Source organism: Brachionichthys hirsutus, chromosome 17, assembly GCF_040956055.1.
Source record: "Brachionichthys hirsutus isolate HB-005 chromosome 17, CSIRO-AGI_Bhir_v1, whole genome shotgun sequence".
NCBI classification, from domain to species: domain Eukaryota; kingdom Metazoa; phylum Chordata; class Actinopteri; order Lophiiformes; family Brachionichthyidae; genus Brachionichthys; species Brachionichthys hirsutus.
Window position 1 is genome coordinate 6908196 of NC_090913.1, and position 27748 is coordinate 6935943.

Consider the following 27748-nt stretch of genomic DNA (forward strand, 5'->3'; position numbering starts at 1 on the left):
TTCTAACTGTGAAAGAAATAAAGAAAGGTGCAGAGGAAGAGTCTTTCCAATCCTCTGGGGCATCTGATTGATTTTCTGCTCTTATTGAGTGGCTCTTTTATTTACACACAACTTTATTCACTCCGGCTCACAATAGCACTCAGGAGGAGTCCGCCAATTACCTATGAATTATTGCCGAGGACACCATCGACCTCTGATATCTCCCAGCTCCAGCGTTCACTTCTCACTTTCTTTCTATCTTCTCCCCCTCCTCCCATCATGCCCCCCCTCCTACCTTTTTCCTTTCCCACAATTTTAATTTCTTATCTTTTCCTGCCCAATCCAATTTGAGGTGCATTCTGCCCAATCCAATGAGCGAGGGAGCGTCCAACCTCTTGGTTATTCCTAAAACAAGGAAGAAAATGAGAGGGGACCGTTCTTTCGCTGTTGCCAATTCAAAACTGTGGAATGCACTGCCTTTACCCCAAAAAGAGGGAGAATTACTCCCTCTTTTTGAATCCACACTTAAAACACACATTTTCTCCCAGACTTTTAACACAGCACGAGAAGCTAGACTTTTCAATGTTTCTGTATATTCATTGTGCTTTTATTGTTTTTATTATTTATTGTATTGTTTTCTGATTAATTGATTTTAATTTCACTGCTGTGTTCAGCACTTTGGTTGACTTTGTTGTTTTAAAGTGCTTTACAAATAAAGTTGGAGTGGATTGGATTAGTGTTATTCCTCAAGTTCACTTCTCCAAAAAAAAACCTGTGCTAGTGCCAAACTCTGCAAAGTCAGATAGTGCAGTCGCTGAGTTTCTGGTCCAAAAATGAAATACAGCGGTGCAGTGGTTAGTGCTGTTGCCTCACAGCAAGAAGGATCCGGGCTCGATTCCTTTTTGTGTGGAGTTTGCATGTGAAAAGTGAAATCAATACAAATGCATACAGCAAGTGTTTAACACGCACGCATGCATACACACTTAATTATGCATGTACTGTATATGAAAAGGGAATCCCAGACAAATATATGCAAGTACACAAAAGTGTGTTATCTGGGGCTGAACAGGAATAGAGATGTGAGCTGATGTTGAAACCCGGGAAGTTAATTGGAGTCTGTGGGATTTGCTGCAAAACAGATTCTTGATGTACAAACAACAGTATGTTGGCCCAAAATTGTTGTGTCAAATGTTTGTTTGGCAAAGCGAACTTCTGAGATCTCTTAGAACTAGAATAACTCCATCTGGACACAAACCAAAATTTTATGTGGTTTATTCTGGATCAAGGCCAATCTTCACCCCAAGTTTTATAGAGCGCCGTGCAATAGTTTTTGCAAATTCCTGCTCTCAAACCAACAGACAGACAGACATTGGTAACAGCGTAACTTGTAAGGTGGAGGTAAATAATGTAATAACTGAGCCATGCTTTATTGTAGTCGCTCACACAGACATGCACACACATCATTTTCAGGTACCGGTATGTTTTTGGATTAAACACTTCTTCACTCATAGCAAAGTTGAACTGAAGAGCAAATGCAACTAAAGGGAGATGAGGAATTTGTCATTGAAGGGGGCTTGATTAGGTGTCACCGTTACTTCATTCTGTCTTTGAAAGGTTCCCGCTATTTCTTTGGCATGCAAACTATTTCTTTCCACTTATTCATAATGAATGTGAATGAAACAACTGATGGCTGCCGCTTGATATTCTTTTGGTTTTGAAGTTTGGATGGCAGAAAAAAATATGCAAAGGAATGCAAAATGTTTTTTTTCTAAATCATATCACTGCCATTAAGAGCTATTCATGACATGTTGTACAATTTGCTTCTTTCGCTTAGAGTGTTTGGTTCACATATTTCTGCCTAGATGGAGCCTTCAGGTAAACGGAACTTGGGGAGCTCTGCTGGAACAGTAGCCTGAAGGCATTCTGGTGAATGGTAAGACTCATGATATGAGGCCTATTGTCTTCACTCTGATGGGGCACGTACAAAAGCAGGACAGGCAGCTATTAGAAAAATTCCATCATCCACCTAAGGCAGCCTCGTGTCAAGTTTGAAAGTCACACAGAGAGCAGATAAAGTATTTCAGTGAGACTCTGAGTTTATAGGCTCAAATTAATATCTGACAGTTGTAATAAAACTATGGTTCAATTTCATACCAAAACCGAGATCATAAACCTTGTCTCTTTATTTTATGGTCATATAGCATCGTAATTTGTGTCTGCCAAGTAGGAAGTACTGTGATACAGTCAATGGTTCGTGCAGGGCAGTTAAAAAACAGGCAGTTGCATGGGTAATATTAAAATTAATCATTTAATAATAGCCACGATTCTTCTTTCTCAGAATTAATTTGGAGAATATGCTTATCTACGTTCTTTGCAAGATCATGTAGAAAAAAAACAAAACTGCTGCGCTATTTTGCCACAATTAGTCTCTTTAAGCCTTTGTTCTGTTGTACAGATTTTAAAAAGAAGATACAAGATTCGAGCTTCGGGTGTGGAGGGGGGATGAACTAGGAATGCTATTTTCCTCTTCTTCCAGTCCTTAGGCAAAGATAGGATACCATCTTTGAGTAGCAACAATTATCTAATGAAGTTTGTCTTTTGACAATTTCCAAAATTTTGATTTCTTGAAAAAGGTTTTCTAAATCCGGTTGGTTTTATGCTTTGAGATTATATGAATAATTGATATGACATAACCACATTTTATGTTTGCAGAATTGATATGAAAGCCGTTCTATGATGCATGCGGTCCACCATTTTCTCCACAGAAGCCAAGTGCATCTTGTGATCATTATAAACGGTTCACTCAAGAAGGAAGGATCACAGAGATGAAAGGTTTTAATTGCAATCTGAAATTCCTCAGGGGTTAAATTGAAAACACAGTGAGCTGGTAAATGGAGCTACATTTTTTTCTCTAGGCTGGTGCAGGACAACTAGAATGTGATCAATCTACTTTGACATTCAAATTTGCAATGCGTTCTTCTGTATTCTACTTTTGTATTCTGACAGTCAAACAGACTCATGCGGAGATTTTACAATACAATGGTCAGAAATAGCTAAAAATGACCTTTTTCGTAGCAATAAAAAGTTGAGTTCACACAGGAGAATACAAAGTGGAGGATTGTGGTGCATACGGTAAACATGTGTTAAGAAAGATCAAAGATTTGTCACTGCAGACCCACCTATCTCAAGGACAGTGTGAAAATATGGCATAGAGGAACCACCTGGTGGTGAGTTGGATCCGCAGGGTAAGAGGCCGGACAGACTCGGCAGGTCCAAATGTGTTTTAAGAAAACTCAGGAATATTCATATGAAGTTAGTGACACTAAGGTAGGAATGAATAGACTTCTGGTTGGTTTGCATATGAACCAGACCAACAAGCAAATGAGGCATAAACCTCTTGATGATTTCCTGATTGTCCTACTTGGCCTCTGCACAACCTGTAGAGTCACCGATGGGAATTATTTGCACTTAGCTGCAGTTGTATTCATAGGAAAGTCATAACAGTATATTAGTGGAAATTTCTGCTTGTTTTACATTTTAAATAAACAAAAAAACAAAACGAAAAACAGAACTGTGAAATATATCAATTTAAAACTGAAATTCTCAGCACCTGAAATGCAGTTTTTCCTCGTTTTTTTAAACATGTTACCTCACTTATCGACAGCTTCGCCAGGGCTGCCTGCCCGCACCCTGTGAAAAAAAGAATGCTGCCGTCTACAGATGGGTCAAGATGAATGTGATTGTGGGAGGATAAAAGGAGAAAGGGGAGAAAAAAAGCTGCAAAATAAAAAGATATAATGTGATGAAAACATGCAACACAAAAAGCAACTCAACACACTCATTAATTATATATTTTTATTTTTATGGTTTGTGTTTCCACCATAAAACCCAGAGTACTAAAACATCCAGGTCAGCGTTCTTAGTGTTTATTTAAAAATAATATTGTAACCTTTATCTTTGCCTCTGTGCTCCTCTTCCCCTTATCTCTGCAGCTGGAGGTGATTGCATTGACCGATGCTGCCTCAGACGTGGGGTTCAGCCTGATAAAGGACTCTGCTCATCATTGGAGGAAGGAAGAGAAATATATAACTCGGTTGTCCGTCAACCTTTGTCCAAGAGCAGAGAGGAGATTGGATATTGAACCGAGGTCGCCTTCTCCAAGTCGAGATATTTGAAGTCGCTCTCATGGAATGACGGAGAAGTCCTACACTGCATTTCTTTGCACTAACATGCTTCTTCAAGTGTATTCTGTCCAACTTACACACACTATGTTTGAGACACCATACCAGAAAAAAACACACCTTAAAAAAACCACCAGCCGACATCTTGTCAAAACTGAAATCTTGAAATTAAAGGGTTAGTTCAAAAGTTTGTGGGTGACAAAGGCATTTTCCCCTGATTGTACTGACATCATTGCAGGTCTGCTCTAGAACGTTGCTGCTTTTCATCACCAGTCGGTTACGCTATAATAGCAGTTATAAGTAAATGACCTTCTTTCAACCCCACGGCCTTTATCATTCAATAAATACCGCTCTTTGCTGCCCCCCCCCCCCCCCCGTCCTAGGGTTAGTTTTCCTGTCCTTCACATGTCCCACCACTATAGACAGTATTTGCACAGTGCCACCTGGCCGTGGAGAAAGTCTCTGCAGGGGCAAATACGCCTGTATTTGAGGGAGTGACCTGCACAGCTGAAGAGAAGAGGTTCCCTCTGGAGTCCACACTCCCTCCGCAACACAGAGAAGGCTGGAAGGATGTGATTGATCTCTGAGTCCACCACTTCACACTGTACCTTCAACCTGAGGGGCGAGTAAACAAGTGGAGATAAACCCACTGCCTAAAATCACAGATTACTGGGTTTAATCACAGGCAAAATGTTCTTGAATGTTAATTATTTTAGAGAAGGAGCATGGAAATAAAATTATTAAACCTCAAAATTAATGTGAATTAGAGACAGGATAATTTAGCTTTTTTTTCTCTTCACACTATAGAGTAGATGATAATCATTCAAAATAAATTAAGAAATGACTAGAATTTAAAAAAGCTGCAAATATGAAATGAGCACTAACAAAGGAGCCCAATGCTGTAAACTGAAATCTTGTTTTTTTTTTTCTTTTTGCTATTTAGACTTTAGACTGATGACAAATGGTTCATCTGAGAAGAGAGGACCCCCCCCCCCCCCCCAGGGTTTGGCTGCCAGACACAAAGTTTTAATATCCTCAGCGATTACTGAGGTACTACTAACAAATAACAAACTTTCTTTGTATAGGTAGTCCCCATGCAACTGACAGACATAACTTGAGGGTAGCTTACCCATGCAGGGCCTCCTTGGTGTTGATGAAGCGAAAGTGAGCTGGCTCACAGATGAAACCAGCCGAATGGCATGCCTCTACACAGGACTGGCCCTCTAGGGATACCAGCAGCCTGAGGGAGCTGAGAGGAGGCCAGGCAGAAGGAGCAGTCACATTGGTTGCCCAACCAAGAGCTGTAGAATTGGGAAGTGGCACAAACAAAGGACTCGTGACCCAGCTGCCACCGTCAGACCTCTGTCTGGAGAAGTTGGCTGGGATGAAGGGAGACTCTGGAGCACAGAAGTCCTGGGGATGAGAGATAGAGGTGCACTAGTTTGTGCAATCGTATTGTCATTGCAGAATGGGTCTTATGATTGGTAGACGTAACACAGAGCATGGTCACATTCTTTCAAGTCGGTCTTCACGCAACACTTTCGACACCACGCGTACATGGCTGTCATCATTCCTTGTGTTCCTTCTGTGCAAGAGAGCTCCTGATGCAAATGTAAACCTATTCAAAGTTTTACCTTTTATTTCCTTTGAATAGTGTCTCCTTGCTGCGCTGTGGCTTAGAGATAGGAACATAAAAGGGAATTTGGTACTAAATAACTCACTTTGGAAGCCCCCCCCCCCCCTCCGGGGGCACCTGGTAAAGCCATGTGAGGCTAATAGCTGGGGTTAACCTGTGCAAAATCTGAAGAAATCACAATATATTTTCAGATGGATGAGGTTCGTCATATCAGATGTGATTAATGGGCAGATAAAGGAGACTAGCGACACTTTTAATTTCTTAGGCTCTACCATGTGTCATATTTAATTGGTGGGTTAATGCCAGCTATATAATTCACAAAGCAGAGCTCGCATGGACAGTGCCCTTGTCCTCTCAGAGCCTCTGGCATGATAACATAACTGTTCTTGAGAGAGAATATAGAAAGAGTAATTCGCACAGGATCTAAGATAATTGGCTCAGAACTTCCCTTTTTCTCTGTCTGTCACACTTATCAGATGCAAGGTGCAGGCAGGTGATTGCTGACTTCAGGGCCCTTCAAAAACAAGGTGACTAACACTTTGAAACAAGCACAGCAGTCCAAGAACATAACATAAGTGTTTGCATCACGTGTGTCTGAATATATAAATGATCTATACTTGTGTGAGCATGGCAATATTTTTTTAATCACATCTGTATTCGGCTCATTTTACTACATCTCCGAGTTGCTTATTAATGAAACATTTAGATCTTAAATCCAGTATCAACCAGAAGGAACCGCCATATTAACTAGAAACTGTTTTAATGTTCCCATGGGGAGTGTTCGTTAAATACACATTTGAGCATTACTAACATCTTATGTTCTGCAGGTTGCCCCAGATCTCCTTATCTAATCAGATTAAAACACAGCTGGTTGGATCTTCAAACTGAGGTAATACATATTAATGCAGCTATTTAAGATAACCTGTTATTATAATCACAGTTTCTGTCCGAATAAACACAACTGAGGTGGTCGTTGCCATATTGTGAAGCCCTGCTCTGCAGCCTGACATCCTCTGTGGGATTCAAAAAAGATAAATATTTCCTTCATCCCAGTCCTCGACCATCATCAAACCCGCACATCTGCTCTTCCTCATCTCATCCATCCTAATTAGATTAAGTATGGCCCGAGGGTTGATTAGTCATTTGTGTTGAGAGTTAGGATGATTAATCCTATGAGTACATACTGTAGAGAGAGAGAGGCACACACACACACACACACACACACACACATGCAAACACATGACAGTCTGCATGTTGAACACACTATGTGGGATTGGTGAAAAGGGTTAAGAAATAGGAGGATGAATAAGTGACTCAAAGAGCGACTGTCTGTTATTTGTTCAGTGCTTTGTGTTCCCCTGTTTCCATGTGGATCTCACCTGATGCTGAATGTAGGAATGGACTCTCTCCAGCATCCCTTCACAGGTGTACTCATAAGGCAGATATGGCTCCACCTGAAACATGGAAATACAGAGAGTACCAATCCATTTCCAGATTCTTTTGCATATTAAATTGCACATTTTTGGGCTGTCACTTTATTGTTTATATCAGTTTATACCAATAAATAATCTATTTCCTAGAAATACCAATACCTAATACCAACAGCTTAAATACACATTAGAAAACTGACAATAAAACATGATTAGTAGAATGTCTTTAATTGCAATGAAATTTAAAATATTGAATAAAGCTTCACTGTTGACTTAAAATACAGAGTCAAAGAAGTGTAGCAGACACTAAGGCTGGACTTCACAGAGACTGAAGTCTTGTCTTTACACTCTGCCTGCCTTTGTAAATTATGCCAGATACACTAAATTGCATTTCCAACCTGAAATTGAAGCAGTATAATGCTCAACCATGTGTGAAATCAGACTTGGCCCATTTCAAGTGAAAACCACTGAGAAGCAAGTATGCAGGGATGATGCAATTTAAGAACTTATGCATGCTGTAAATCTGATCAAGGCCTTATGTTAATCAACTTTGTAAGCTGTGACAAAAAAGCAAACACGAGGACAGTCAGGCTTCATGCAAAAATAATCTCCTCTGTGTAGTTCCCGTGACTCATTTAGCTTTACTTTGTCAAAGTGGCAAATAAATACAGTTGACAACGTTTTAGCCAAAACACAAACTAGTATATTTTGAAAAATATTTTTTTTAATATCAGACTGTTTCACAATGTGGCTTGGCAACAGTAGTCTCAGGAAGATTCTCCAACAGGTATTCGTACAGAGAAAAGTGGTCAAAGATCATAAGAAAGAAAGAGAGAGAGAGAGAGAGAGAGTAGTTAGGAAGCCAGATTGCTTTGTCGTGCTTGACTAATTGCACGCACACACACACACACACACACAGAAGTTAATGTGCTTTAATAAGCAGCAAAGGCTCTGCATGCTGATATTTCTGATCTCTGCAGTTACAGCGTCTCTTCGATTGTGCTAATATTTGTATGTTTGGCTCGATGCAAGAGAAGAATGTTATCTGACTGTGCCCATCTCACCGTGTGTGTGTGTGTGTGTGTGTGTGTGTGTGTGCGTGTGTGTGTTGTGGCTCCAGTGAAGGGCGAAGGAGTCCATCAGCTCTCTCTGTGGTTAGGCTGTGCAGACAGAGACAGCAGTCAGCCAATGCTGCTAAACGAACTTGTCTGATAACAGAGGGAAGTTGCAGACCGCAGACACACACAGAGACAGATGTCACACCTCCTCTTATCTTAATGCACACAAATGTCCAATCTGATACAAACTGAAAACTTTAACATGCTTGAATGAGCAGGCGGCTGTCTTCCTGATATTCATGTTCTTTGATTAACCTTTCTCCTGCTCTTGATGGTTGGTATACTGAGAATATACTGTATACATATATATATACTGTATATCCTCAGTCCATATTTCCCACTCGGAATAGTTCAGTCCTCTACAGCGTCAGACTTGGACAGCGTCTACTCTTGCACTACAGTCTCGGTAAAGCTGTTGCATCAAAGTTTAGAAACACAGCTCACTAACAACAGCTTTATTGATATTTCATTATAACTCCTTGATGGGCAAAACAAACAATAGAAAAAAGAGCATCTATTCATCTTCATTGATTGGAAGTGATTCATTATCAGAGCTCTGTTGTAACTGTTTTTTTTAAATTAGTGATGATCTTATTTCCTGCCAGACATTATTTACATTAGGAAACTGATGGGGGTTCAACCAGCTAACAGTATGAAAATAAAATATCATCCCTGATGACTGATTTGACTGCAGACGCTGGATTTGTAGAAAAGGCAGCAGAGAAAATTATAAGTGCAGTTACTCAAAGCCTGGTGAGTTACACGGGCCATACCTTGGTACTCATGATTTCCCTGATGGCTGAGTCAAACTCCAGGGAGTTGTTGTAGTCCACGGTCATGACGTAAGGTCTGCCGATGTACTGATCTGCATACGGGTGCTGGGAGGACACCTACAGAAAACATGTTATAAACACGTATAGTATGAGGGCAGTACAGAATATTAAAAATAGTGATTTTCTTTGGGGGGGGTCACAATAAGGATAAAGATGCATTATATTTTGTTCTTTTTTTGTTGACTGTACTACATGTATTTGATCAATTATTATTTGAATTGTTGAAAAATAAAAATACTTGATGGTAAAAAAACCCCAACCTGGACATTGTCTCTAGTGTGATACCTGGAGTTAGGAGATCAACTCTTTGTGGCATTTTGTGGAGTAACAAACAACAACAAGCTTACTTCTCTCGATGTGGGTTTGCCTCTGAAGAACTCATGATTAAGCGAGCTGTGAGGTGGGCTGAACTTTGGCTGCAGAAAGATGCAGCCATTGGCTATGGCCTCTAGAGGTGCTGGGCCTTCATAGGGGAAGCCAAAGCCAATGAAGAGCTAGGAAAACAACCGGGACTGTCAGTTTGAAGTTATGGTAATTTACGTCATCATATTTTTTTGATGTGTTTCTGGGGAAGTAGATCACATGTGAAGAGAGATACAGAATCAAAGCTGTAGTGTGCACACACAAAAATGACACCCGCTGTGAGAATCCAGCAGATAAAGAAAGAGTGTATGAATTAATTTTTTGCTGTCTTACCTTGGCCTTGCGCAAAAGTTGCTGCAGCTCGTGCTGGGGCAGCAAGCCGTGGTTCTTCACAAAGGGTGGGACCTCAGGAGGTCTCTGAGTCTCATAATACACTGTGCCGTGGACCTCCATGTATGTGTGCAGAATCTGCAGGAAACCCTCCTTGCCCTGCTGGGGGGGGGGGGGGGGGGGGGGGTTGGTGAGATTGATGGCATAAACAGTGTGTTTGCATACTGCACAGAAAACAACATGATTAAAGTACGGTATGTTGTGCTTGTTTTTGTCTTTGCTCTTCGTGAGAACAGTCCGCTGTCTGTAGCTGTCAGCCATAAGCTGTCTGCATGTACACACAGTGTAATGTACCGTACTGCCTGCAGCTTTCTCTCAAAATCAGAAACTGCCCTGTAGTGGATACATCTTGAAACTAGAAAAGCACTCAAAGAGCGCAGAACTCCGCCGAGCACCTGAGTCACCCATATTTTACAAGATATGATAGCAGATTTATTAACAAAACCGAAAATGCCATTGAGCTCTTTCAGTAGATGTTTAACTCCCTTGCAAAATGAAAGTAGTAGAGCTTGTGTGCGCGTGAGAAGTGTGACAAAAGCATCGCTTGCACTTGTTCATCGATGTGTGTCCATCTCCTCTACCATTGCTGGGGTTATTGCCATTAAACTCCAGTGTAAAAGAAGAAAACATCCTCAACAACTGAACCATTTGCAGCCCTGGGCCAAAATATTGACCAGCCTTCTGGTGTTAAGCAGCTTACTGTATATCCCTGTACTGTGGAGTGACCCCCTGCAGCCCTAATTGGAGGCTGTAGCGATCGATAGCTTCCTCTGCAAGGATTTTCTCAACCAATTAGGAGATTAATTGAAGCGCTAAGTGCAGCCAGACATCATGATTTAGAAGATGCGTGGACAATTCTGTAACCCACTTTAGCATATCTCTCACTGCTCTCATTTACTTATTACTTACAGTTAGTCCAGGCTATCACTCGCAACATTGGACTAGGGGGCTCATGAAAAGTATGACCCACAGAGTAGTTCTCAATCCCTCACTTGCTTTTTTTTTTAATGTTTCTTTAAGAAATGTTTTTTTCTGACACCCACATGGTGATCAGTTGTGTATCTTGCATGTGTGAAGAGTAGGATGCTGAGAAAGCTTCAGCGTCTTTGCTGTAGGAAAATCTGTCTGCAAACACAGTGCTGTAGAATTTACACAAAGCTGGTTGTTTTTTACAGACAGAGGATGACAAAAGCAGGTTTCTTTTTGTATTATAAATGAGGTGAGGGCTACTAGAGGGGACAAACATTATTATTAGTGTTGCATTCAATGCATTAGCAGAGCTTTCAAATATACGAAAATAGACTGTCACTTGTAACAAAAAATGTCCCATCCCTCAAATGAATGGCTGCCTGACCCTTCCACACAGGATGATAAAAAGAAAATTATGTCACAATTATGGATAAAACCCAAGGCATGTGACCAGTTGCTTCTCAGCAAATTCATTCATGACAATCGGTGTGTTTGTGTAGATGCCATGTGCATTCCTTCAACATGATGACAGGTGGAAGTAGCTATTTGCATATTTTGTATACTATATAAAAAGTGAGTTGTCAGATGGATATAGCAGGAACAAGAGGCAAAATTAACAGACTCTTACCTGAAGCTAATGAGCATCCAGCCACACGTAGAAGGAGAAAGAATAAAAATCAGAATAAAATCAAGTGTGAAATGTAATAGACAGTCTAGATAACAACAGTAAACACAAGGTAAATGATCAATTTACTGAAAATAAAAAGAAACCTTCTCGTGAAAGTAATGTGGTATCACTGTACTCCTCTGTGTACTGCAGACAAACTTGTCAGAGGAATATAACAGATCACCCAAGCTGCACATTTTAAGCATAGAGAACCACATGAAGCTGGGCTACAATCGCGTTTATATGTTTGTTTGTTCGTGAGATCCTTTTCATGTGAATGCATGCAGTAAAACACGTGCACCCATGCATTGCGTGCATGCTCTTGCACACATGCAAGAATGTGTGTGTATTTGCTGTATATATACTACATAGTACCTTCCACATGCTGGCCTCTTTCCCGTACACTACGGCCATGTTGTTGACTTTATTCTGTTGGATGCTCCTCTTCTCTGTCTCATTCAGTTCCTCCGAAACAAAGCCCATGAATGAGTTGTCTGGTGTGTGCGCTGCATGTGTGTGTTTGTAGATGAGAAATGAGGAGAAGGGAGATGGCAACAAGGAGATGGTGAAGAGTAAAAAGATAAAGAAAGTTTCACTGTGAGAAAGAGACAGACAGAAAGAAGCAATATATTCTCATTTGCTTTAGTTCCTGGTCTTAGTCAAAGTGATGATTGGATCTCTGGGTATTATGAATAATGATTGCCATAAAGCCAGCTGCCATTGGCACTGTGAGATGGACTGTATTACAGCTGGGCAGTGTCTAGATTCAAATTCTGCTATATGGACCTGGTTCTTAACAGTTTTGTTTCTCTGTAACAATTGTAACAGCACATGAGAGAGGATGTGCAATATGAAACAGAAGAAAAAAATAGAAGTGAAGGAAAAATATTGGAAGCTGTGGTGATGCTGAAAATAGCATCATTAGACAATTTAATCTGAATTAAAGTGAACAAGCAGCCAGACCTGTCAAACATAATGAAAACATGGAATTTGAGTTTTTGTCATTTTTAGAATGACTGTCAAAATGATGAATGGTGTGTGTGTGTTTGTGGCAGTTTAGTTTAATTTTCATGTTTTGACATTTGAAGCTATAAAAAACACATTTGCCTGCAGTAAAATAGTTTATTGGATATCACGTGATGTATAAATTAAGATTAGATTATTAAACAATCATGATTACTGTGCACAGTTTCACATTTTGCACAATTACATGTTTTAAATGTATTTATTTTTTTGAAAATTAAAATTAAGATTTCGTATTTTCTGTAACCCCACAGTAACATCTAATTTCTCTTTGTTGGGGAATGACTCTTAGCTAGATTTACTGAAACCCAAATTTAATTTTCAATTTAATTTCAACCTGTTAATGCAAAAATCACAAAACACTTTGGAATTATGAGGTTGTCCATTGAAGGTCAGGTGAAAAATTCAACCCAGAATGTTTCTTCCCTGCTGATAAATGTGGAGTAGAAGGAGTTATGCTGTGGAGGTTGTTTTGTTTCATCTGGTGTTTGTAAGTTGGTGTGATGTGAAAAGACAATGTGAAGGTGTGCCAAAAGATATTACAAAAAGGATTTCTACTGAGCCTGATTAGATTGTGTGGTGGAAATGAAAGACAAGAGGCCATTTCTCAACAAGATAATGCTGCAGCAAACCAGGAGAAATAAAAGAGATGAAATCAAGAAAAATATCATCTCTGTTGGTGATGTTTTAATCTGTTTGGTAACAAGATCTTAACCTTACAGAGAATATATGGGCAAATGTCAAGGTCAGATCGGTTGACAGAAAATCTGTGATCAACGGTGTTCCATCAAAGACTGTCAAAGGCTTTTAGACCGCCTGTTTCTAACAGTAGAAATCACTATTCACTCAAGCAATGCTGAGAGCAGTATTGTGTGACATTATTGCTTATTAAAAAGAGAAAAATATCAGATTTGACAAATGTGTTTTTACCTAGGAGTAAAGTAGTGTCTTACAGAGGAAGGAAAACAAATGAAACAAAGACTTTCTAGGGAAAACAAAGATATATAGTTTGTTCTTACGGAACATGGTCATGTACTGTCGAGCATTGAGGTTCCAGTAGCCCCAGTTTGTCCGGTAGCCGTGCAGCATTGCATACTCCTCATGATTGTAAGCTGGCTCCGTCCCAAAGGTGTCGATCACCCGGATATGACATCTGTAGAGATAAACAAAAAAAATTAAAGTTTGCTCGTGGCAATTTTTTTAAGCAAAAGACACATTTCATGAGGCCTAGCTAAAGATAATTAGACAATCTCTTGATTCCTCTTATAACACATTTTTACAGTGTAGGAAGCAGAGTAGAAGCAAAAAAATAAATAAATAAGAGCAGCAAACGACGTGTGGGAAGCCTGACAGGTATGAGGAAAAGGTTGGAGGTTGGAGTTGTAATAGTGCACTGAGATTCCAGGTGAATGCTTAGTAGCTCACACAGACACAATTGCACACACACACACACACACACACACTCACAGAGAAATCCAGGGGATTAAAAAGACCTATAGATGGCAGAGTCCACTTCCTGGCAGATAAGAGAGTGTGTGTGTGTGTTTATGATTGCTGTAATAATACCCCTGACATTTCTTTTCACATCTTTCTGCCAATAAGACAGAGGATCTAATAACCACTAAGGAGTCCAAATCATTTTTTATTCTAGAGGCCAGGTTATTGAGTTATTCCTGGATGTCGCAACTGTAGTCCAGTTGTTTTTATATTTGGCAACTTAGGGCAAACTCATAGGTTGTATGAGCGATTTAACAACTGAGGAGGACTAAAAGGAGGCTTTGCCATGAATATGGTGAATTTGAGAGCTTGTGTGGGGTCTACCTATAGAATGTCTGTGGCTAATGATCTTGTGTAAGTAGATGCCATCACACCTCTGAAATTAACCTAGTTTGTTGTTGTTGTGATGCATCATCAAAGGTTCACCAGGCTGCAGGATACTACTGCTACTTTTAGTGCAGGTTTGTTTTGTTAGTTTGTTTTATGCAAGCATTTCTCTACATCTCTTTCCCAGTCTGCAGAGCAGTAAATTACACAAGCAGCATAAATCAATATGCCACTATTATCACCTGACTGAGTGTGCTTTAAGACGATCTGGCATCCGCATCTATAACAGTTGTGCACATGCACACACTAGCAGAGGATGGAAACATAGAACGTCACACACGACAGGACAGCACTGTGTTGTCCAGGCATAATAAATGAATGCAGGTGTCGATAAAAGGGGCCCAGAGCAAAGAGCACTTGATTAATGATGCTTTTCAGTGCATGGCTATAGACCGGTCTAAAGCCTGAAGAAGTGCAAGAGGTAGAGCGAGAGAGAGAGAAAGGGAGTGTGAGAGGTGGATAAGTGTGTAATTGAACTGCCCTAAACCACTGGGGGAAGTGTAGTTGTTGCTGTTTTAAATTGATGAAGTGTTATGGCAGGAAATTACCGGTGAATGGAAATTGTAAAAAAAAAAAAAGAAAAGAAGAATCAGATTTCAGGTGGATCAATAGAAATTGATGTTTTATATTATAAATATAATGCTATAACAAATAAGCTTGTTAATATATGTTTACCTTAGCTCTAAATTCTACAAAGACGTAAATATACTCAACATGCGTTTTCACATGCACCCTCTGAGGTAAGTAGAGATGTCGCTTGTTCTGCCTGTGTCGGAACGCATTCTGATAACTTCCTCACAGCAAGCTTCTGGGGAGCAAACAAAAGCCCCTCGCTCACAAAGAATAAGAGTCACATTCTGTTAGGGAAGGCAGAAATCACGACTCGGCGATGTAATGACGGAGAAAAGAACTGCCGACCTCAGCAAGCAATTAGGTGCAGACTGCTGGCAGAGTGGCACCCTGTCTTGGTGGAATTGCGGGATTTTGTGTAAGCAAAAAGGAGAGACAGCAAAACAGGTTGTGTGTGGGTAAGATAGCCCCCCAGCTCACATGTAAGGCACTTCTCTCTCTCATAATTGGATTTTTAAAATACATGGAGTGGTTTATGCGGTGTCAGGCAGACTCAAGACACCTTCTACTTTTTTGATTTTGTGCTATCTCTCTTTCTGTTCTCTCTTATCTCTTTTGATGTTGTACTATCTCTCTTTCTGTTCTCTCGTATCTATTTTGTTACCAACATCAACCCAAACCTTTTAATGGGGTTTTCTCGCTCCCGTTCACTTTCATTTAACCTTGTATTTTGCCGTCTCCTTCTATTTGTCATTGTTTGCCTCTTCCCTTTGGGAAGAACAACAAGGGGGAAAAAATATGTCACATGCAGGGGGGTAGACAAAGATGGCAGTTTATTGGACAAGGAAATATTATAGTGTCGGAGGGGGGGTGGCTGCAAGCTGTTTTTAAGTGGCTCAAGATGGACTTTTCCTTTACTGAATTTCTGAGGCAGAACTCTAAAGATAACAAGGGTGTGTCTTTTTGTGCTCTGCGGGGTTCTGCAGCTCATTTTTCTTTCTCTTTTTTTCAACTAGGCTGTGGCACGTTAAAATGATAGTTTTGTGTATTTCTTTACTGTTTTGTTGCCGAGGTCTCGGGGCTGTCGTGGCCTACTTTCCAAGTTGTTCCATCTTTGTAGCAGTGCCAAAAGCCATTAGGCATACTTTTGAAACCACGTTAAAAAAAAAAGGCTATTTCTTTCAGCATCTCACGAATGTTTCATCTTTCTCACCAGGCAGACATCTTCTGTCATTTTCTTCTCTGTCTCGTCTTTTTTAGGTGTTTAATCACCACCTTCCTGTTGACATTCAGCCTCCCAGTGTTATAAAACAGCAAATAGAAGGTGCGTGGTTGGATTGTAAATTGGTGCAAAACATGAACTGATGTTTCGTGTGTGTACATGCACGAATGGAAGGGTTTTCTGAATGTCTCACAATATGCTTGACATATTGACAGGGTCCCCTTCATTATCAGCAACTGTTAATCCATTTGCACAGACAATAAAATAATAATAAAACTTGGCCTCTCCCTGGCACCCATTGAGAAAATTTAACCACACACATAAACAGAAAATAAATCCACTAACTTGTGTTTCTTGAGTGAGAGCCCCATGTGTTGCTTCATCTGCTGTAGTCCATGGTAGTCGGTGTAGATGAGGTCAAAAGGCAGCGGTCCAGTCAGTGGGCAACTGCCTCTGCCTGGGGGGACACCGAGGAACCTGCAACACACACAATCACATCAATATCAACAAGTCCACAATGTTCAGGCAAGCATGGGGACACATCAGAGAGTAGAGGCTGCACTGCAGCCTGCTGATCTACAGGGACCAAAATCTTCAGGAAAAACAAATGTGAGAATCTGAAGACCAATCCAAATATATCAGACATTACATAACCTCCGTGGGTAGCTCTTTCTGCATTAATCTATCGGCTTATGCAAGACATTTCTGGGCCAAGGCACTAGATTTATAGCAATGGGCTTATGATGCAAACCAGCGTTAGTTCTTTCCGTACACGCTGTTGTGGTACTCGCACACAGGATTCATGAGAACACATGTAGCTCAGTTGAACTGGTTAAGGCTAAAGGGTCTCATGTTTAACCATCTTATTTTATTTGTGAAAAGCGAGGCCTCTCCTACGAAGCTGAACTTGTCATTAGAAAGAAAGCGTTCTGCAGCGTTCTTGGTCATTTTTTTTCAGCTTGTTGTTCTAATGTTCCCCGCAATGCGATGGCGATGCATCCGGGGTGTGCCCTGCCTCTCGCCCATAGCAAGCTGGGATAGGCTCCAGCAACTCCCGTGACCCGCAAAGCGGTAGAAACTGAATGAATGAATATTTACAAATTTCAGCTTCTAACATGTCAGAAAACTAGCTCCTTCTTTCTCTTTTGCTTCACACGAGCGAAAGTGGTTCAAACCCAAGAACATTTCATGCTTGGACAGTTCTGCAAAGGGTGCAGACTGGTTGGAAGAAGAGCTCTTTAGGACTCAATGGGACTTTCCTGGCTAAAGGAAGGATAGAATAATTAAAAAAAAAAACTAGAGAATGCAATCCTCAGCCAAGCAGCGCATTCCCTTCGTAATTGGATTCACACCAATTATAGTCTTATTTTAATTGTATTTACATTTTTAGATTCAATGACCATAAAACATACCTTTAGCAATTAAATTCACATTGACATCATTAGTTCAGTAGTTATTCATAACCTCCTTGGCAGAGGTAATAATATATCAAATCCGTGTATTTGTTTGTGCATGCGGACCTCCCACCTTCACACTGACAGCACCGGCTCCAAATGATCTGGATCCTGGACTGTAATAAAGAGCAGGCGGTGCCCTGCCTTTTTGCCGTCTCACACTAATACATCTCAGGTTCCCTGCCAAGTTTATTGTCACCAATAATCAAAATCAGCTTCATTACCATCGCGTCACACCGCCTACACTGGCTAGAATGCATACTCGGCTCAAAATAAATAGTACGAGAAGAATTTCAGCTTTGTGCAGAAATGAAGGACAGTCAAACACAAACACAAAGAGATGATCAGCACAAACACACACACACACACACGCGCATTATTTGCCTATTCAAATTATGTGAACTCTGAGCCCAACCAGAAAGATGCCAACTAAGCATTTAGCTCTCCTGTATTCCGTCCTTGACTCCGAGCTACTCCAAACACATTGTACACCCGAGTCCTTTCGCTCACACGGTGACAGTCTTGAGACACAGTACATCTCTAAGTCTGTCACAATAACGTTAGAGAATATAAATTATACGACAGGGAATCAGCACTGCACCATTATAATCTGCAGGCCAGAAGGCAATTAACATAGCGATAGCATATACAGTATAGTTATAAATTTTAAAGTCAGAGTGAATTCAGCTAAAACCAATGCTGCACAGATTATTTGAGAGCTGTGGAGGTGGATGGATTCTGGCGGACAGCTTTGCTCGAGCACTGGTGGAGAAAAGTTTCCAATTATGTGTTCTGACTCACCTAAACAGAATCTTGGTACATATTTGTGTACGTCTGCCTGGTTGTCTATTTCTTACAGTTAGCCTTCAAGTCCAGATTGTTCTTAATCTGGGTCTCTGACTATCTCTTTGGGTTTCTGCCCATCTGCCTGGTCTATTCACCTGTTGACTTTCATAGTTTGTCTTTTACGGTAGCAAAATTCAACATGCCACTGTGGGGACTGAGGGAATATGATCAAAATAATTGGACATACCGCAGCAAACTATCTGCAAATTTGATGTGCTATTTTCTCACACCGCTTTCCTCCAGGGAACCGTGTCAAGATTCCAAACCTGTTGGAAAAAAGATTACTACTGTTCCTGCAAGCAAGCCAAAACTAAAACCAATTTTCCGTGACAAACTCATTTCACACGGACAAGGTGAACGAGATCATTCTTCATCTTGGTATGCCAAAAAAAGAAAAAGCTGTGGGGCAGATCAATGTTTAAAACGTAGTACAGAGGGACGGCTGTGATACTCGGAAAATCCATCCTGCCATCTATTCCAAGACTGACAACAGAACCCAGCCTTATAGAAGTACCCGCCAGCTCTAAAGTCATTTTTAAGCATAAAATGGCTCTACTTTTTTTCCCCACTTTCTCCCAATACCTGCAGAGGTACTATGTCTACAAAATGACCGCCTAAGGCTGGGTGGGGGTTAATTAAATGGCTCTTCTATGATCTGTGAGAAAAATAGTGTTAAAGAGTACAGCGGGGTCTTTGGAGACACCATTGTGTTGATCTACACTCTGTAGACGTGTCATAGCAGTGATCATTTGATAGCGGAAGACAAGACTATTGGCCCAATCAAGGCTTCACACACACGTCACCCATCTGCAATGCAATTAGTCTTCTCAATTTTACAACTAGTCATAATTCTACTGATCAAAATTAGCAATTCATCATAAGGCAGCTTGACAACCTGTGTGATTTATTCAGCCGTGGCCATGAAGTAGATATCGCTGAGACTGGACAGAATAAACCCAGGGGATCTCTCCCACTGGGGTAGATTTACATTCATCTGCCCATCTCTCTCTCTCTCGCTCTCTCTCTTGCGCTCTGTGTGTGTGTGTGTGTGTGTGTGATGGCTCTACAGCTGTATCAGTCAGCAGAAACACACAAGTGTGCTGACGTAGGGAATTAATAAACAGCAAGACCTTCACAGACAGGAAGCTGGTGTGCACATCAATATGAGATCAATACAACAAATAAATCAAAGGGCTTCATAAATAGTTTCTAGATGAATTGGGAATTTAATTGAATTTGTATAATTGTGTAATATGGAGGCAGCAGTGTAACATGGGATGATAAATGTCACCAGCTTGTTGTCATAGCTGTCACTGTGTGGAAGTGACTTTTGTGTCCCTCAAAATACACATTTTCAATAGAACTGACAGGAAAGAGCAATTCTTGTTGTGTGGTTTTCAGCTCGGGCTCCTTGAACTCTTTGACTATCAATTTGAAATTGCAACCACAAGCCCATATTCAGTGGTTCCTTCCCTGCAGATTTCATAAATGCAGCAGTCAGCTGACGGCGCCGGTGCAGCGAGTGAAGCAGGAGGTGAGGAGCAACAGACATTTTGACAGCATGACACACTGACCACTGTTTGGTGTAGCAGGGAGAGCCAGCTGGGGAGGCAGAGCTAACCAGCCAGAGGCAGCAGCTGTCAAAATCTCAGTGTCCTTGCTGGAAACACAGCGAGTCCGCTGACGCCTTGACAGTCCACTCAAGCAAATATGTAGTCCTTTGTAAAAAAGATTCTGTGTAGCTGGCCTGACCTGCAGTTTAGCTGAGCAAGGGGCTCAGAAAACTGAAAAGTGAGCATTGAAAAGTACTAAGCAGAAAAAGAAACAATTATGTCATAAGTCAGCACTGGCTTTAGAAGGATCAGGAGGATTTCTATGACACACTGAACCACACCACACACACACACACACACGCACGCACGGAAATATAGACTCTCAGCTCGGGAGCCTGATGTCAGCGCTGTGGACAATGAGCTTCACTTAACATTGGCTGTTAAAAGGAAATGAAAATGTCAGACAGCACCGACATCGTCTGCTTCTCAGGACAGCAACTCACCCCTGTAGCTCCTTGACAGACATGGATATTTTAAGGTTATGTCCCAAAACATGGAGGGCAGTAAGGATGTCAGCCCATTGGACCATCTCGCCCAGAGGACCCCCTTTCAGCACTTTGGGACTGAAAACATCTCCAGACTCTTCTGTCAGGAAACCCACATGGACCAGGATCTGAAGTAGAACAAGGACACAAAGTTCAAATGAAGCGCTGAAGTGAAGCTAAACATTAAAGCTCCATTTTGGCTCCATTTAATTCCAATATGAGAAAAAACCTGAGCAGTCAGAATACCTCAACCGCTTTGTGTAGAAGTCAAAAAGGACTACGTTTGTATGTTAAGTCTGCTAATGTCACATTTGCAGAGTGTTAGCTATTTTATGTAAACTAAAAATGTATGTGTGGGAAATAAATATACCATTATAAAGTGTATATGTCTTAAAATGATGAACTATACAGACAACATGACAGACGATACAGTAATTTGTGTATATTACAAAACACATTTAATTTAATCGGACTTTCATTATATTAATTATGAATGTGTTCATACTGTGCTTAGTTAAGCGCATTGAAAGTTAAGCTTCAACGGCACAACATTTTTTTAAATGAGTTTGAGGATTAGAATCAGAAGAATTTGAGCCGAAAATTATGGCCAACAAAAAACTAATTCGCTGAAATCCCCAAAGAATGACTCCCTTGTGATCCGTTGAATGGTAAGCAAATTGTAAAAATCCATCATCTTATACTTTTCTGTCCAACTTCTTTGATAAGAACCATGTCCTAGGCACACAAAGACAACGCCCCCATGACACATAAGAGTTAGCAGATTTAAAAGATGCACTAATACATAACTTTGAACTAACGGGGTCCAGTTTTATCATCAATGTCCACTTAGACACAAAATTATCAGTGCAATCCACCGAGAAATGAGCAACACATTGCATTTCATAGTGGATTAGACACAGCCCGTTGCCATGAAATGCAAATCACAAAGACAAATAGGAAAACTACACGACAAAATGCTACAGCAAAATACAAATCACAACATTTAGTACATTATTTATTCATTTATTTGACTGCTTGTCCAGAGTAAGGTTGGGGGTGTTCATCCTAGACAGGTTCAATTCACCATTCATCCATGGAGTAGCTCCACTGGATGGATATATATATGTATATATATATATGTTATGGCATGCCGTTCAGGAACTTATTATATATATATATCAAAAGTGCTGGAATATATGGACCGAACTATGAAAAGTCTGAGAATATGGACCGAACTCTGGAATATATATACGAAAAGTCTGAGAATATGGACCGAACTATGAAAAGTCTGAGAATATGGACCGAACTCTGGAATATATATACGAAAAGTCTGAGAATATGGACCGAACTATGAAAAGTCTGAGAATATGGACCGAACTCTGGAATATATATTTTGATATATATATTCAGACATTTTCATAAATATATTCAGACATTTTCATATATATATTCAGACATTTTCATAAATATATTCAGACATTTTCATAAATATATTCAGACATTTTCATAAATATATTCAGACATTTTCATAAATATATTCAGACATTTTCATATATATATTCAGACATTTTCATATATATATTCAGACATTTTCATAAATATATTCAGACTTTTTTCGGTGCACGGGAACATATATTTGAAAGCCGCGGTGTAGTGGTTGGGGTTCCGCGCTCACACCCCAGTCGCGCCCGTTCGGTTCCCGGTCGGGCAGCTAGATCGATCTTGTGTCATAAATGTAGTCAGCTCGAAATCTAGTGCCGGCAATCCTCAATGCGGAGATAATGAACGCCCTGAAACAAACCCGCAAGGGCTTTTTTGAAACGCTCCTCTTAGACAGGATGTTTGACTGTATTTGTAGTGTGATGCATGCTGTGGGTGTCCGTCTGACGCGCGACAAGTCACGTGATGGCTGGCGTGCCGACAGCTGATCGTCACGCCCCCTCGCTGGCCAAACTGTTCTGACCTGATACGGCACTTGACAGGTCACGTGACGGGGTCGAGGCTGCCTGCCCCGGAACATGCATAGCGCCGTTCTGGCTTTATACGGCGCTATGCATGTTCCGCCGTATAAAGCCAGAACGGCTTTATGCACGGCGATATGCATGTTCCGGGGCAGGCAGCCTCGACCCCATCACGCGACCCGTCAAGTGCCGTATAAAGCCAGAACGGCGCTATGCATGTTCCGGGGCAGGCAGCCTCGACCCCATCACGGACACTTATAGCATGTATTACAGTACAAGTACAATCAAACATCATATCTAAGAGGAGCATTTCAAAAAAGCCCTCGCAGATCTGTTTCAGGGCGTTCATTATCTCCTCATTGAGAATTGCCGGCACTAGATTTCGAGCTGACTCGCTCAGTGATGACGCAAGATCGCAGCTGCGCCGTGATGATGATGAATATATTTATTAGATAGAATGTATTTATTAGATAGAATGTTAGAGTACACGTACAGTCAGACAGCAGCATGTCTTACAGTACAAATATCCTGTCGAAGTGGAGGATTTCAAAAAAGCGCCCGTGGATTTGTTTCCGTTGAAAGTCATAAACTAGTTTGCCCGACCGGGAATCGAACAGGGGCAACAGGGGTGTGAGTGCGGAGCCCTAACCGCTACACCGCGGCTTTCAAATATATATTCCCGTGCACCGAAAAAAGTCTGAATATATTTATGAAAATGTCTGAATATATATATGAAAATGTCTGAATATATTTATGAAAATGTCTGAATATATATATGAAAATGTCTGAATATATATATGAAAATGTCTGAATATATTTATGAAAATGTCTGAATATATATATGAAAATGTCTGAATATATTTATGAAAATGTCTGAATATATTTATGAAAATGTCTGAATATATATATGAAAATGTCTGAATATATTTATGAAAATGTCTGAATATATTTATGAAAATGTCTGAATATATATATCAAAATATATATTCCAGAGTTCGGTCCATATTCTCAGACTTTTCATAGTTCGGTCCATATTCTCAGACTTTTCGTATATATATTCCAGAGTTCGGTCCATATTCTCAGACTTTTCGTATATATATTCCAGAGTTCGGTCCATATTCTCAGACTTTTCATAGTTCGGTCCATATATTCCAGCACTTTTGATATATATATATAATAAGTTCCTGAACGGCATGCCATAATATGTATATATATATATATTCTCTAACATTGGGAGATCTCTCAGGGCAAAGTTTAACTCGAAAAAGGTCTCAGTGGAGCATCTTCCAGCAGAACAAAATATGCTGACTCTGCTGTATCACTAACTCTAACTTATCCACAGCAAAAGTTAAGATTGGATCCAAATTCTAGATGTATGTTTTCATGGTGAAAGTATCTAAAGAGTAGCATTTAAGCTACTGCTTTGGAAGTTTGTCATTTATTACAAGAATATATATCCAGCACAAATGTGATCCCCCCCTGTTGCCCAAAATAGGAACACTGGACAATGGCCTGTATTCAGCAGAGTTAAGCTACAATAATACTCCGGCTGGCGTGTAAAATAATCCCCTGATTTAATAAGCTTGCTATATTAACTTCTGCTTCGTGAAAAAAAGACAAGTAAAATGTAATAATAGTTTGGGTGGCAGATGGGAAGACTGAGAATTCATGGCAGAAAAACGATCCATTCTTTTGGCTCCGTGGCAGTTGTGTTGCTGGTGAGAGTGAATCACACAAATATTGGCAACCTCGGAGAAGTGGAGAAAAAAACAAACACACCACCTGGAAAAACAAATACAAGATATATCACACTGTGGCACTGTGGAGTGCAGTCCTTAAAGAAATGGCACAGATACAAACATAACTTCAAAAGAAGGGTGGGAGGGTGCTTTACAAAACCAGACAATAAAAGAGATTTCATTTAGTGTATACAGCAACATAATTATGCTGGAGTTCGATGGAACATGCCAGTATGACTGGAGAAGGAGATTTTATATCACAGAATAAGAATTACTAGATTGAACAGACGGGAGAGAGGAACTAGGGTGGGAGGTTGTCACTGAGCCCCACCAACTCAGCCATAGATATTTGCTGCTGAACGGGGGGGGGGGGGGGGGGGGGGGGCATCTATGGCTGAAGCTGTGCTTCCTTTCCTCCCCCCAGGAATATACCATACGAATGAGCAGAGCTCTTTACACAATGGATTTATGCTGCACTCAGAATTTCTTTGTGTGTTTGTGCTTTGTTTGTTTGCGCATATTTGTTTCATACTGGCAGACATCAATGAATGCAGTGTGTGTGGATTTCTGTGTGCGTTCAGTGACGATGCTCTCTCGTTGGCGTCACACTGGGGGGAACCACAGAAGGATCTGGAGCTACTCTGTACGGTTAACATCTCATGGGGATCAAAAGCAAAATTGCTCCAGACCCACTGAGACAGCCGGAGTCACGATAGCAACTCATCTGTGATCAAATCCCTCGCTCACATTTACAGTGCATTGTCTGCTGGGGGGGGGGGGGGGGGAGGGGGTGCTCACGTGGCCACCTACCAGATCACGGTTGTTCACCGCACCGTCCCTGCTCTGAATGCGGTATTTCACGGTTATATAAGTGGAATTAGCTGCGGAAAAGAAATCCATCGGGGCTTCCATGTGCGTGTGTCTAAGCAACATCCTTGGAAAGTCCTTGATATAGCAGAGAAGTTGTAGAAGTGCTTCTTAAGTGCGTGACACCACTTCATTGCTCTGTTCTGCTCTACTTATCACTAACAGCCCAACGACAGGAGAATGCTAACGCTTGTTTCAGCATTAGAGCGAGTGTGTGATCATGTTCACTAATGCAGTGCGGCTGTTTTGAAGGTTGCAGCACTCCAATGGAGTGGCCACGCAAGCTGGCACTGCCTATCCACCAGCACCCTACCCTTATTTTCACCTTCTCCATCATGCCCTATTGATGCCGCTGCAGACTTCATTTTCTTCTTTACTTCCTCTCATGTCCTTTCTCCTTCTCCTGTTGTTATATTTACCTCGGCTGCACCCTCCTCCTCTTTAATCTTAGTCAAAGTTAAAGTTAAGCAGAAGGAAAATACGCTGACAAACACAGATGTGCATGCATAAAACACACCACTTAGGTACAGACGTACATGAAGTCAGCAGCTGAGATACCTCAACTAACTTCAGGCAGGCAGTGAATTCACTGCAGCAGGTTTAAAGGATAAGGTCAGTGTCTGTGGAGCCATGTTTCATATTGTTCCATCTTGTTTCTTTCTTTTTATTGCTGTTATATACAAAATATTCAGTTGGCCATGTTAAAACGGCTGAAATTGTTAAGCTTTTGATTACCACCAACAAGTATGGAGTGAATGAATAATGCATAATATAAAAGCACTTTGAGTTTCTACAAAAAAAAGCGCTATATAAATCGAATGCATTATTATTATTTAGAATAATATTGACAAAAGCAAGGAAAAAAAAGGTACATTTTATTGAACGTCTACTTTGAAATGGAAGTGGAGTGAAAGGTGGACTGTTTTCTAAATGCAGTGAGAAAATTGGCAGACTACAAAAAAATATTAGAATATCGAAAGGCTCACTTTAACCTGGCGCTGCACAAACACATACAGAAACTCTCAAAGTTTTATCTCTAAATATTTTTACTGTAGATCACTCATGCTGAGAATTTAAACAAAACAATGTTAGAATTGTGTTTTATAGTTTTGTCACTGTTACACACACACACACACCTTCCTGTTCCATTTCCCGGTCTGCCAGCGACGGTTAAAATTAAACTAGCTTTTTTCCCCTTTATTTTTCTTTTCCTTTCCACCCAGTCTTTCTATATTTCCCCATCTGCTATGCTAATTTATTCTTTTTCTGAGTAAACATCCACAATGCTTACAATCAAAGAAAAAGCCCAATAGGGAAACAGAACTGAATCAACAGTAACCCAAGACTGCACACTCAGGCAGAATACTGAAATTGCAAATGGAAACAAGGGATTTTGTCAAATACAAAGTTCAGGCAAATGCAAAGCTCTCGTCAACTCACTTCACACTGCAGAATTTAAGTCAGAGTTAATTAAAATCAAACAGTGTTCTCTGTCTCCATGTCGCAATGACTTATCCCATTGCCTCTTCATCGTCATGGTCATCTCAGCAGTCGCCCTTAAATTCCTCTCTCAACCCCAATCAATCCTTTCTTAATTCATATTCTTCTGTGACTTCCTCCTTCATCTCATCTGTCTCATCTCATTTTTCAACCTTTGGCACATGCCTTGACATTTCATCTTAATCCAATTCATTCATCCAAAGTATTTCTTACCTTCTTTCTCCCTTACTCATCCATGCATCTCTTTCTTCCTTTCTCTCACTCAAAGACCCCGGCACGCATGACTCAATCAGAAGGTAGCCAGAGCAGACCACAGTGCAGTAGTCCACACTGGCACCCCCCCCCAGTGCCCACCAAAACGAGCACTGTTATACCACAGAAAAATTAGCACTTATGGAGTTCAAAAGATTTTTGAATGGTACATAAATCATACAGTAACACCTTCTGAACAAGACTTTCACGTGAACAAACCGTGCTGTCTATGAATTCAAAGAGTTTTGTCTAATCTTGGATCCTCCACTTGACTGTAGAATAATAGTGTAGCTCTCTCTGACTCGTGTTCGTACTCAAGTCATACTGATGATAGTGTGATCTGTGTGTGTCCAGTTCGGCTGTGTGACTGTGACCTCCGTTTTGACCTCTCCAGTACATTGTTGAATAGAAATTTACTGGAGAAAAAAAATGTATGGTTCCATTTAAGTTGCAATCTTCGACGTAGCCTCCTGATCTATTAGCATTCACTCTTAAACAATTTATTCCGGTGACTCAAAAGAATGGACAGCTCAACCACACAATGCTTTCTTAACATCCTTTTTCTCTTACTTTCTTTTGGTCCCTCCATCTTTGCTCCAGTTTGGCATCCAGGCGGTTGGCGGCCGTTGCCCACTGCTGTGCGAGGCGGCGGATTCGGCGCTTCATGAAGCTGAGGGACTCCTTTCCCGCACCAATCTGGTCCAGAAGCACAGAGAGATCTGTACGGAAGGCAGCCTGGGAGGTTTAGGGGTATTACAGTAAAGGA

At 40.7% G+C, this 27748-nt stretch overlaps 1 protein-coding gene across 1 annotated transcript in view; it reads right to left on the reverse strand.

Moving 5' to 3' along the window:
- Positions 1–4576: 4576 nt before the first annotated feature.
- LOC137906601 (alpha-1,6-mannosylglycoprotein 6-beta-N-acetylglucosaminyltransferase B-like) overlaps positions 4577–27748 on the reverse strand; it is a 51108-nt gene continuing 27936 nt past the window's right edge. Inside the window, exons 8-19 of the mRNA XM_068750890.1 lie at positions 27553–27717; positions 20622–20791; positions 16611–16742; positions 13609–13742; positions 11942–12072; positions 11528–11533; positions 9874–10029; positions 9525–9671; positions 9118–9234; positions 7176–7250; positions 5290–5573; positions 4577–4775 (exon numbers count right to left, since the gene is read on the reverse strand). Of these exons, the coding sequence (XP_068606991.1) occupies positions 4577–4775; positions 5290–5573; positions 7176–7250; positions 9118–9234; positions 9525–9671; positions 9874–10029; positions 11528–11533; positions 11942–12072; positions 13609–13742; positions 16611–16742; positions 20622–20791; positions 27553–27717 (1716 nt within the window). The remainder of the gene's footprint in view (positions 4776–5289; positions 5574–7175; positions 7251–9117; positions 9235–9524; positions 9672–9873; positions 10030–11527; positions 11534–11941; positions 12073–13608; positions 13743–16610; positions 16743–20621; positions 20792–27552; positions 27718–27748) is intronic.